The sequence below is a fragment of the Pongo abelii genome, chromosome 12, assembly GCF_028885655.2.
Source record: "Pongo abelii isolate AG06213 chromosome 12, NHGRI_mPonAbe1-v2.0_pri, whole genome shotgun sequence".
NCBI classification, from domain to species: Eukaryota; Metazoa; Chordata; class Mammalia; order Primates; family Hominidae; genus Pongo; species Pongo abelii.
In genome coordinates this window covers 58,851,432-58,864,965 of record NC_071997.2, presented here as the reverse complement: position 1 = coordinate 58,864,965, position 13,534 = coordinate 58,851,432, and the positions used below count along the sequence as shown (strand labels likewise).

The window sequence follows — 13,534 nt, the reverse complement described above, 5'->3', positions numbered from 1 at the left end:
GATGTCTATTAGGTCTGCTTGGTACAGAGCTGAGTTCAAGTCCTGAATATCCTTGTTAATTTTCTGTCTCGTTGATTTGTCTAATATTGACAATGGTGCGTTAAAGTCTCCCCCTATTACCATATGGGAGTCTAAGTCTCTTTGTAGGTCTCTAAGGACTTGCTTTATGAATCTGGGTGCTCTTGTATTGGGTGCATATATATTTAGGATAGTTAGCTCTACTTGTTGCATTGATCCGTTTACCATTATGTAATGCTCTTCTTTGTCTTTTTTGATCTTTGTTGGTTTAAAGTCTGTTTTATCAGAGACTAGGATCTCAACACCTGTTTTTTTTTGTTGTTTTTTGTTTTGTTTTGTTTTTTGCTTTCCATTTGCTTGGTAAATCTTCCTCCATCCCTTTATTTTGAGCCTGTGTGTGTCTTTGCACATGAGATGGGTCTCCTGAATACAGCACACCAATGGGTCTTGACTCTTTATCTAGTTTGCCAGTCTGTGCATTTTAATTGGGGCATTTACTCATTTACCTTTAAGGTTACTATTGTTAGGTGTGAATTTGATCCTGTCATTATGATGCTAGCTGGTTATTTTGCCCATTAGTTGATGTAGTTTCTTCATAATGTTGATGGTCTTTACATTTTATTATTATTATTACTATTTTTGCAGTGGCTGGTACTGGTTTTTCCTTGCCATATTTAGTGCTTCCTTCAGGAGCTCTTGTAAGGCAGGCCTGGTGGTGACAAAATCCTTCAGCATTTGCCTGTCTGTAAAGGATTTTATTTTTCCTTCACTTATGATGCTTAGTTTGGCTGGATATGAAATTCTGGGTTGAAAATTCTTTTCTTTAAGAATGTTGAATGTTGGCCCCCACTTTCTTCTGGCTTGTAGGGTTTCTGCCGAGAGATCTGCTGTTAGTCTGATGGGCTTCTCTTTATGGGTAACCTGACCTTTGTCTCTGGCTGCCCTTAATATTTTTTCCTTCATTTCAACCTTGGTGAATCTGACGATTATGTGTTTTGGGGTTGCTCTTCTTGAGGAGTATCTTTGTGGTGGTCTCTGTATTTCTTGAATTTGAATGTTGGCCTGTCTTGCTAGGTTGGGGAAGTTCTCCTGGATAATATCCTGCAGAGCGTTTTCCAACTTGGTTCCATTCTCCCTGTCACTTTCAGGTACACCAATCTAACGTAGGTTTGGTCTTTTCACATAGTCCCATATTTCTTGTCTTCACACTTTATTTCATTAAGTTGATCTTCAGTCTCTGATATCCTTTCTTCCACTTGGTCGATTCAGTTATTGATACTTGTGTATGCTTCTCTCGAATTTCTCGTGCTGTGTTTTTCAGCTCCATCAGGTCATTTATGTTCATCTCTAAACTGGTTATTCTAGTTAGCAATTCCTCTAACCTTTTATCAAGGTTCTTAGCTTCCTTGCATTGAGTTAGAACATGCTCCTTTAGCTCGGAGAAGTTTGTTATTACCCATCTTCTGAAGCCTACTTCTGTCAATTCGTCAAACTCATTCTCCATCCAGTTTTGTTGCTGGTGAGAGTTGTGATCCTTTGGAGGAGAAGAGGCATTCTGGTTTTTGGAATTTTCAGCCTTTTTGCACTGGTTTTTCCTCATCTTCGTGGATTTATCTACCTTTGGTCTTTGCTGTTGGTGAACTTCAGATGGAGTTTTTGCGTGGTCATTCTTTTTGTTGTTGTTGATGCTTTTGCTTTCTGTTTGTTAGTTTTCCTTCTAACAGTCAGGCCCCTCTGCTGCAGGTCTGCTGGAGTTTGCTGGGGGTCCACTCCAGACCCTGTTTTCCTGGGTATCACCAATGAAGGTTGCAGAACAGCAAAGTTTGCTGCCTTCTCCTACCTCTGGAAGTTTCGTCCCAGAGGGGCACCCGCCAGATGCCAGCCAGGGCTCTCTGTGTGAGGTGTCTGTCGACCCCTGCTGGGAGGTGTCTCCCCACCAGGAGGCACGGGGGTCAGGGACCCACTTGTGGAGGCAGTCTGTCCCTTAGCAGAGCTTGAGGGCTGTCTTGGGAGATCTGCTGCTCTATTCAGAGCTGGCAGGCAGGAATGTTTAAGTCTGCTGAAGCTGTGCCCACAGCTGCCCCTTCCCCCAGGTGCTCTGTCCCAGGGAGATGGGAGTTTTATCTATAAGCCCCTGACTGGGGCTGCTGCCTTTCTTTCAGAGATGCCCTGCTCAGAGGAGGAATCTAGAGAGGCAGTCTGGGCTTCGCCCAGTCGGAAATTCCCAGCGGCTTTGTTTACACTGTGAGGGGAAAACTGCCTACTCAAGCCTCAGTAATGGTGGACACCGCTCCCCTCACAAAGCTTGAGTATCCCAAGTCGACTTCAGGCTGCTGTGCTGGCAGTCAGAATTTCAGGCCAGTGGATCTTAGCTTGCTGGACTCCTTGGGGGTGGGATCCACTGAGCTAGACCACTTACCTCCCTGGCTTCAGCCCCCTTTCCAGAGGAGCGAACGATTCTGTCTTGCTGGCATTCCAGGCGCCACTGGAGTATGAAAAGAAAACTCCTGCAACTATCTCGGTGTCTGCCCAAATGGCCGCTCAGTTTTGTGCTTGAAACCCAGGGCCCTGGTGGCATAGGCACCCAAGGGAATCTCCTGGTCTGTGGGTTTCGAAGACTGTGGGAAAAGCCTAGTATCTGGGCCAGAACAGTCCTCATGGCTTCCCTTGGCTAGGGGAGGGAGTTCCCCAACCCGTTGTGCTTCCCAAGTGAGGCAACACCCCACCCTGCTGCTGCTCACCCTCTGTGGGCTGCACACACTGTCTAACCAGTCTCAATGAGATGAACTGAGTACCTTAGTAGGAAATGCAGAAATCACCTGCCTTCTGCGTTGGTCTTGCTGGGAGCTGCAGACTAGAGCTGTTCTATTCGGCCATCTTGCCCGGGAATCCCTCATGTACTTGTTATTACATGACCATAAGTTTTTTATTTCTCTATGACAGTGGGTCTCAACTAGGAGTGATTTTACCTCTCAGGGAACATGGGAAATGTCTGAAGACATTTTTGATTGTAATGACTAGGAAAGAAATGCTACTGGTGTCTAGTGAATAAAAGACAGAGGTGCTGTGGAATATCCTAGAATGCACAAGACAGTCCTCCACAACAAAGAATTGTTTCAAAATGTCAGTGCTGAGGTTGAGAAACTGCACTAGGATTAATACCCAGGAGTGTGATTATTGGGTTGTATGTAAGTATATGTTTAATTTTATAGGAAACTGCTGGAGTGTTTTCCAGAGTGGTTATAACATTTTGCATTTCCAATAACAATATATGAGAGATCAAGTTCCTCCACATCCTTATCAGCATTTATACTGTCAGTATTTTTTATTTTTTTATTTTTTTGAGATGGAGTCTCACTCTGTCACCCAGGCTGGAGTGCAGTAGCGCGATCTCAGCTCAGTAGCGTGATCTCAGCTCACTGCAACCTCTGCCTCCTGGGTTCAAGTGATTCTCCTGCCTCAGCCTCCCGAGTAGTTGGGACTACAGGTGCGTACCACCACGCCTGGCTAATTTTTATATTTTTAGTAGAGATGGGGTTTCACCATATTGGTGAGGCTGGTCTTGAACTCCTGACCTTGTGATCCGCCCACCTTGGCCTCCCAAAGTGCTGGGATTACAGGCATGAGGTACCATGCCTGTCCACTGTCAGATTTTTTTTTTTTAATTTAGCCTTCCTGATTGGTATACAGGGGTTATCTCATTATTGCTTTAATTTGCATTTCTCTACTACTGACAATGAACATTTTTAATATGCCCATTTACTATCTATATGTTTTCTGTTAAAATTGTTTTGCTCATTTTCTAATTGCATTTTTTTTTTACTGTTGAATTTAGAGAATCTTTATATATTCTGGATACAAATTCTTTATTAGATTTCAGACTTGCAAATTTTTACATTGTGTAAAACCAAGGTTTCGTATTCTATTTATTGTTACTATTGTAATTTGTTTTGATGCTCAAAATACAGATTTGGTGGCCAGTGGCAGCCCCTTCAAGCTGGCTCTATATCCTTTTCATATGTCCCCGTCATCTTTTGATTATGTCTTTGCTTTCTGGCACAAGATATTTCAGGCTCATCTTATACTTTTCCTTCTCCAGCTCTGGAATCAACCACTTCTCCAAGAAGTCTGTTCTTCCAGTGGAATGTGCTATTTAGAGGTTAGGATTTAAACACTAGGCATATGTGTTGCTCCCAGCCCTACACTTATTTACATTAATATTTATTTCTCTATCTGTATATATTAAAAACCATATGTTCATCTAATTTTTATTTTACTTTTTTCTTTGTTTTTATAACTTTCATATCTAATAGTGAGTAACCTCACTTCCAGTATGCTTTTATAACGAATTCTCTCATCTCTTGCCAACCTCTCCCCAGCAAGGATGACCCTAACTCTCCACTTGGATTCAAACACTTTATTCAGTCTGTCTCCTTGAGTGGATGCTCTTTTCACCATGCTTGGGCTTTGGCACTCCATGCTAGACCACTCCTCAACATGTATACCACCCCTCCCTACTTGGTCTCTGACTTCCCCGTGTCAGAATGCTCATCATCCTCAACATATGGACACTCTCCCCACCTCACTTAGGTTCTGACCCACCCCACTTAGGTTTTGACTCCCCATGCTGAACTACCCCCTCACATGGATTTCTTCCTCATACTGCATAGGCTCATGACACCTCACATTGGTCTCCCTCTACTTGGATGCCCTCATCTTGTTTAGGATTTGACTCAAGATGCCAGGCTACACCATTTAGACAGCCTCCTCACTCAGGTTCTGACATTCAAGGTCAGACTGACTCCTGTCACCCTGCTTGAGTAGTGACTCACCACACTGCCCTTACCCTGTATGACACCCTTCTCATCCTGAAGGAAATCTGATTTCCCAACCTAGGCTATCTCTCTGTGTAGGTATTTTCCTTCTCTACTGCAGCTCTGCCACTCCATGTAAGGCCATCTCAGTGTGGAGACACCTACCTCATTCTGCTTGGGCTCTAATTCCGCATGTCTGGTGGGCCTCCCTCTTCATGGAAGGCCTCCATATCCTGATTTGGTGCTTTTATTGCACACTAGGCCACACCTCTGCAGAGATTGTCTTCTTGCCCTGCTTGAATTCTAATACTCTGTGCTAGGACACTTCTTTACATGGGCACCTTCCTTACCCTAATGAGATTCTGATACCTTACTCTGGCCCATTGTCACTCCATTTGCTACAGATTCCCGCCTTGTTCTGCCTACCTAATGATTTTAAGATTGTATTGTTTGGGATGGGAAAGATAAAAAGAAGGGAGAATAGAAACACAGGAGAGGGGAAAGAGAATAGGAAGCTTATTTTTTATTACTTTATGATTAATATATCTTTTCTGTCTTTTTACTTTCAACCTATCTGTGACCTCACAGTAAAGTGCATCACTTGTCAATGTCATATGGTTGAATGTTATTCATTTTTAATCTTGTCTGTTAATCTTTATCTTATAACTGAGATATTTAGTTCATTTACATTTAATATAATTATTGAGCTAGTTGATTTTGCTATCCTTTATTATTTTAGATTAATTATTTTTATTCCATGTTATTTTCTCTATTGGCTTGTTTTACTTTTTTTTCTTTTAGTGGTTATTCTTCAGATTAGAATATACTTCCTTGACTTTACAGTTTACCTTAAATTAGTGCTTTTTTCACTTTATGAGCAGCAAAGTATCTTATGACAGTTGAACTCTATTTATTCACTCCTCCTATTTGTGCTTTTGTTGTCATATATTTCTGTTCTACATGTTCTAAATCCCACAGGACATTATTATTGTTGCTTTGAATAAACAATATTCTTTTCCATATATATGTATATAGGAAATATAAAGCAACATAAAATATGTATATATACACAAGAGTGTATGTATGTATATGTACATGTATATATTTACATACACACACACATCCTTTAAGTGTTCTAACATTCTTTTTAGCAGTTCTGTACTATGTTGGATCATTTTCCTTCAGCCTAAAAAATTTCCTTTAGTATTTCCTGAAGTCTTCTGGGGATTATCTTAGTTTTTATTTGTTTGGCTTAAAAGTATTCAGTTGGTTATAGAATTATAGGTTTTTGTTTCAGCACTTTAAAGAGCTACCATCTTTGTTGAAAGGCCAAGTGTCATTCTTATTTTTGCACCTTTAGTTTTTAGCAGTTTGGCTTTGATGCCCCAGGAGTTGGTTTTTCTTAGTATTCCTTTGTGTTCACTGAGCTTCTTAACTCAGTAGATTAAGTCTTCTACCTGTTTTGGAAAATTCTTACCCATTAACTCATAAATATTGTTTCTGCACTCTTCCCTCTTCTCCTAGGAGTAAGATTACACATGTATTGGATTATACGACTGTGCCCCGTGAGTCTCTTATGCTGTCATCTGTTCATTCTTTTTATGTTTGGTAGTTTCCTGTAGACTTTTTGAATTTACAAATTAGTTTTACACAGTGTCTATTTGCCTCTACTACAGTTGAATCAGATTTTAGATAATGTATTTTTTATTCTGAAATATTAATTTCTTTTTTTAATAGATTGTAGTTTTCTGTTGAGATTTTCCATATTTTATCTATTTCGCTTTATCTTTTGCTCTCAATATATTAATAACCATTTCGAAGTCTTTTTGTGCTGACTAGTAGCTAAATGCCCTGTAAATCAGTTTTTCTTGTCTATTTTTTCTTCTCAATTTTTGGTCGTTTTTTCCCACTTCATATGTTACATAATGTTTTGTGTGTTGGATATTGTAAATAAGAGGATAATAGAGATTGAGGATATTTGCACCTAGAGGGACTAGAAAAACAAGAGCAAGCCAACCCCAAAGCTAACAGAAGAAAATAAATAACCAAAATTAGAGCTGAACTGTATGAAATTGAGATGCGAAAATCCATACAAAAGATTAAACCAAAAGTTGATTCTTCCAAAGAATAAACAAGATTGACAGACCACTAACTAAATTGTTAAAGAAAAAAGAAGACAAAATAAGTACAATCAGCAGTGACAAAACTGACATTATCACTGACTCCACAGAAATACACACACACACACACACACACACACACACAAACACAAACTCAGAGACTATTATGAACACCTATTCACACACAAACTAGGAAACCTAGAAGAAATGGATAAATTCCTGGAAATATACAATTTCCCAAGATTGAGCCAGTAAGAAATGGAAATCATGAACAGACCAATAATGAGTTCTGAAATTGAGTCAGTAATAAAAAACTTCTTCACGACAAAAGAAACTATCAACATAGTAAATGAACAACGTACAGAATGGGACAAAATATTTGCAAACTGTGCATCCAGCAAAGGTCTAATATCCAGAATCTGTGAGGAATTTAAGCAGTTCAACAAGCAAAGAACAACCCTATTTAAAAAATGGGCAAAGGACATGAACAGACGCTTCTCAAAAGAAGACATACTTGCAGCCAACAAATATATGAAGAAATGTTCCACATCACTAATCATTCAAGAAGTGCAAATCAAAACCACAATGAGATACCATCTCATGTTAGTCAGAATGTCTATTAATAAAAAGTTTAAAAAAAACGTTGGTGAGGTTGCAGAAGAAAGGGAAGGCTTGTACACTGTTGATGGGAACATAACAGTTCAGCCACTGGGGAAAACTGTGGAGATTCCTTAAAGAGCTTAAAACAGAACTACCATTCAATTCAGCAGTCCCATTACTGGGCATATACCCAAAACAAATCATTCTACTGAAAAAACACATATAATCAATATTCATCATATTATTGCTATTCACAATAGCAAAGACATGGAATACAAAAAATAATTTTTGCTTTAAGCCTGACAGGTCTTTGGTTTTTCAACAATTAAATATTGTAAGAACTCAGTTCAGGCTTTCGGGTGTTTAAACTCAGCTCTTTAGACTCTTTGCCCTCACAGCTTTAGAATATGGTAAATGTTGTAAGGGGAACACCAGTCATGCGTTTGTTGCAGTTACACTTTCTCAAGGGAAATTCATTTCATTAGTACTCTTGCAAATAATTTTACTGTTTTTCTGACTCAGCCCCTTTATTGGGATTGGCCCTTCTGACTTTTGACTGAGAGTCTAGTGAGTCTTTAATTCCTTACCTTTAAAAGTTCTCTCCCTCAAGCATTAGTTATTAAGCCCCCTGCCTTAAGCAGGTACAGCATTTGGCAAATGTTTTAAGGAGGAGAGCTGATGTGTGTTTGTCCCAGGCCTCTCCATCTAGTGGGACTTGGTTTCTTATAGTGCCATGAGTATGAATGAGATTTCAGTCTATTACTCTGACTCAGCCCCCAGCCTCCCATACCACCCCAACACTCAGGAAATGTCTTGTGGGGGAAATCAGATGGGTATTCTGCTAGATTCCATCATGTCACACCATCGTGACAGCCTTCATGTTCATCAAAAGCTCAGTGATTTCTCTTTGTCAGTAGATTATGTCTACCTACACCAAGCCCTTGCGTAGAGTCACCAAATATCTCTCTCTCTCGCATATTAGTTGGTAATAGTTCCTCATTTCTTCTATAGCTCTAAGACTTTTTTTTAATATGATTTTTATAATTCATTCATTTTGTTTGTTTGTTGAAGTAGGAGTGATGGTATATGGCTACCTACTGCATCGTATCTACCCTGCTACATCCTACTTGGAAATGGAAGACCCATTTAGCTCACCCTTAACTTCTCTCTATAATATATCAATAGTATTCTATGTAAAGTTTTTTCATCTTTTATTATACTTTATTAGGTATTTGATATTTTTGGTACTATTTTTAGGACATACTTTTTAGATTTTAATTTTATAACTTCTATGATAAAGAAAAATCTAATGGACTTTTAAAAATTTGATCTTGTATCTTGCAACTTTTCTAAGAAGGTACTTAACATCCTAGTAAGTAGCATGTAGATTCTTTCGGATTTTTCTATGTACACAATTATATCAAATATGAAAAGTAACTATTATTTCTTCCTTTCTTATCCATACCTCTTCTTTTTTCCTGCCTTACTGCTAATACCATTTAACACCTTTACTAAAATATTGAATAGAAGTGGTAAGAGTCGGCATCCTTATTTTGTTCCTAATCTCACAGGCAATATTCTCAACATTCTACTGTAAAAACAATGATTGCTTTAGGGTTTTTTGTAGTTTCTCTTTGCTGTGAGTTTTTGTCATGCATAGTTACTGAGTTTTAGTAAATGCTGTCTCTGCCTGTATTGATATGGTCGTGTGTGTTTCTCCTTTATTCTGTTGAGGTGGTTAATCACTTTTTTTTTTTTTTTTTTTAAATGTTAACTCACATTGCATTCCTGGGGTAAACTATCATGGTAGAGATTCAACTACACACAAATGCATGTGTGTGTAAAATGAGAGCAACCACACAACATACACACAGATGCATTACATTTTGTTGTCAAACATTTTGTTTAGGATTTTTGTATTTATGTTCATAAGGGAAATTGACCTTTTTTTTCTTTTCTCATAATTGTCCTTTTCAATTAGTGAATGGTAGGCATACGGTAGAGACTCAAAAGTTCTACTTTTGTGATATATTCTAGATATTACTCTAATACAATACAACATTATTCTCTTTTCTTGAAACTTTATTTTCAAGTGATTTTTTGAAAGTTTTATTTTATTTTATTTTTTTTCTTATAGAGACAAGGTCTTTCTCTGTTACCCAGGCTCTGGAGTACAGTGGTGCAGTCATGGCTCACTTCTGCCTCGAACTCTTGGTCTCAAGCAGTCCTCCTGCCTCAGCCTCCTCAGTTGCTGGGACTATAGGCACATGCCACTGTGCCTATTTTTTTTATGTTTTGTAGAGACGGTCTTGCCGCATTGCCCAGGGTGGCCTCTAACTCCTTGAATCAAGTGATCCTCCTGCCTCAGCCTCCCAAAGAACTGGGATCACAGGTGTGAGTCACTGTGCCAGGCCTTATTTTCAAGTAATTTTAGAGTTACAGAAAAGATACACATGTATTAGAGTTCCTTATACCTCTCTCCTAGCTTCTCCTGTTGTTAACGTCTTTTTTTTTTCCATTTTATTTTTATTTTTATTTTTTTGGAGACAGAGTTTCGCTCTTGTTGCCTGAGTTGGAGTGCAATGGTGCAATCTCGGTTCATTGCAACCCCTGCCCCCTGGGTTCAAGCGATTCTCCTGCCTCAGCCTCCTGAGTAGCTGGGATTACAGGCATGCACCACCACGCCTGGCTAATTTTTGTATTATTAGTAGAGATGGGGTTTCACCATGTTGGCCAGGCTGGTCTTGAACTTTTGACCTCAGGTGATCCACCCACCTCGGCCTCCCAAAATCCTGGGATTACAGGCGTGAGCTACCGTGCCTGACCTATTTTTTATTTTTAAACTTTTAGGTTCAGGGGGTACATGTTCCGATTTGTTCTATAGGTAAACTTGTGTCATGGGGGTTTGTTTTACAGATTATGTCATCACCCAGGTACTAAGCCTGGTACCCAGTAGTTTTTTTTTTTTTTCTATTTGTCTCCCCATCCCTCCACCCTCAAGTAGGCCCCAGTGTCTGTTGTTCCCCTCTTTGTGTCCATGAGTTCTCATCATTTAGCTCCCACTTATAAATGTGAGGATGCAGTATTTGGTTTTCTGTTCCTGCATTAGTTTGCTAAGGATAATGACCTCCAGCTCCATCCATGTTCTGCAAAAGACATCATCTTGTTCTTTTATATGGCTGCATAGTGTTCTGTGGTGTAAGTGTACCACATTTTCTTTATCCAGTCTGTCATTTATGGGGCATTTAGGTTGATTCATGTCTTTGTTATTGTGAATAGTACTATAATGAACATTTGTGTGCATGTGTCTTTATGGTGGAATGATATATATTTCTTTGGGTATGTACACAGCAATGGATTGCTGAGTCAAATGGTACATCTGGTTTTAGCTCTCTGAGGAATTGCCACACTGCTTTCTACAATGGTTGAACTAATTTACACTCCCACAAACAGTGTATAACCACTCCCTTTTCTCTGCAACCTTGACAGCATCTGTTATATTTTGACTTTTTTATAACAGCCATTCTGATTGATGTGAAATGGTATCTCATTGTGGTTTTGATTTGCATTTATGTAATCAGTGATATTCAGCTTTTTTCATACGTGTGGTGGCCGCATATATATCTTCTTTTAAAAAGTGTCTGTCATGTCCTTTGCCCACTAAGTTCCTTGTAAATGCTGGATACTAGACCTTTATCAGATGCATAGTTTGCAAATATTTTCTTCCATTCTATAGGTTGTCTGTTTACTCTGTTGATAATTTTTCTTTTGCTGTGCAGAAGCTCTTATGTTTAATTAGATCCCACTTGTCAGTTTTTGCTTTCGTTGCAATTGCTTTTGGTGTCTTCATCGTGAAATTGCCCGTTTCTGTGTCTGGAGTGGTATTGTCTAGGTGGCATATGTGGTATCCACATCATCACTGGTGATGTTAACTGATCACTTGGATAAGGCAGTGCTTGCTAGGTGTCTCCAAGATGGAAATAAGTTACTCTTTCTTCCTTCTTATACTCTGTTTATTGAAATCCAGTCACTTAGTTCAGAGCATACACAAAGGAGGAGGGGAAGATTAAGCTTAACCTTCTTTGGTGGGAGGTACTCACATCTGTTATCTGGACTTCTTAAAGCAAAATTTGCTTCTTCTTTCCAATTATTTATGTGTTCACTTATTTACTTGCTCCACTCTGTTTTAATATTAATTCCCTATGATCTCAAGATATAACTACAACCTTGAAAACTCCTGGTTCTCCCAGAACTCCTTGACAGAATGCTCTGTTTCTTGTTTATCTTTGTACACTGTGTGTATTTAGCACAGTCCCCTAATTTATAGTGGACATCTAGTAATTTAAAAAAATGTATTTTCAATTCAGCTGAAAAATAGCATTTCCTCAACTAAATTATATAATTTAACATTCTAAATTAAAAGTAGGTTTTAAGATAAAAGTAAACATATGTTGATAACATTGTATCAAAATAAAGGGTACTGCTGAAATTTTACCTTAATAACGTTTGACATTGATGTGTCCACAATATATTCCTATAGCTACTTAAATATTCCTTGAAACCACTTTTGGAAAGAGATTTCAGTCTCTAATAGGCCAAGGATATAACCTGCTGTATTCTTTCTCTTTTTTGGTCAGATTACCAGAGAAGATGAAGACTCCACTTTCTGCTTTCTCTGAAAAATTGTCATCTGATGCAGTTACTCAGATAACAACAGAAAGTCCAGAAAAGACCCTATTTTCATCTGAGATTTTTATTAATGCTGAAGATCGTGGACATGAAATTATAGATCCTGGTAACCATAAGCTACGCAAAGCTCCTGTCAAGTTTGCCTCATCATCTTCAGTCCAACAGGTTACTTTTTCTCATGGCACAGATGGTAAGAGAATGTGATTGCATTTTAGATTGTTAGACCAGCTCTTTTGTGTAGTTATCTTAGAAATTTGTGGTTGTGTCTTTCTAGTCAGAAAACCTAATTTTAATTTAAGAATTAGAGTCCATATGATTATATCTGTCTTTTATTTGCATAGCTGTCAACAGAATATGATTTATTATATTTTATCTTAATTTCTAGCAGAGTTAACATGTAGAACTCATGCCATTTGTGGTTAAAACTTATTTTTGTCTCATCATATTTGCAATAAAAATGCAAGTAGTTCATAACAACTTGAAAGTAATTGAGGTCTGCTTTTAAAAGGGCAGATAAATTATCTTGTATTATAATAATGTTATTACTATATAGTGTGTATATAGAGAGAGTATGTATATACTAAATACTATAACAAATAGATGCATAAACATGTGATAGTGCAAACACAATAGCAGTTTATCTCTTACTTATAAAGCAATCACCGAGACCCAGGTTGTCTTCTTGCTCTGTTTTCTTTAAAATACATAACCCAAGATTATGTTGGATTTACCTTCATGGTCAACTGGAAGGAACAAAAAGCATGGAGGAGCTCATATAGGAGATGTTTACAGGTCAGGTCTGGAAGTAACCCAAATCACTTTCCACTGGCCAGGAATGTAGTTTAGCTGTGTTTTCCAAAATGAAGAAGAAATGGATTTTGGTGAATAGGTAGCAGTCTCTACCATAAGGTGAACATTTAGAGTGTTTTATATGCTATAGTTTCAGTGATATTTTGATTGTACTTTTACCATATAACATTTAGAATTAGAGCAAATTGTAAATTATTTTCTTTTTTGGGTAAGTAGCAGGAAAATTAACAATTAAGTTTCCATTCGTCCCCAAATGAAGATGGAGACTTTACTAATTTTTAAAATATTTACATTTTGGACAAATCTACTCAAAGTACATTTTAAGTTTCTCTACTTATACAAAAAACTTGTCCATGTACACATATAGATGGAATATACCTAAATGTAAAGAAAATTGTTTGGTTCAGCATTTAAATTGCATTGAATTTAAGTAAGTGCATTTATATACTAAGATGGTTATAATTCTTGAACATTTTTCTTGTG

General features: G+C 38.0%; 1 protein-coding gene across 14 annotated transcripts in view; it reads left to right on the top strand.

Moving 5' to 3' along the window:
- The window catches only part of ALMS1 (ALMS1 centrosome and basal body associated protein), a 229,282-nt gene that overhangs the window by 110,677 nt on the left and 105,071 nt on the right, over positions 1–13,534 (top strand). For all 14 annotated transcript variants that reach the window (XR_008522357.2, XR_008522360.1, XR_008522358.1 and 11 more), the window contains one exon: positions 12,190–12,431. Coding sequence is in view for 11 of the 14 variants with exons in the window: in XM_009237176.4 (XP_009235451.3) it covers positions 12,190–12,431 (242 nt within the window). In the remaining 3 variants the exon portion in view is untranslated. The remainder of the gene's footprint in view (positions 1–12,189; positions 12,432–13,534) is intronic.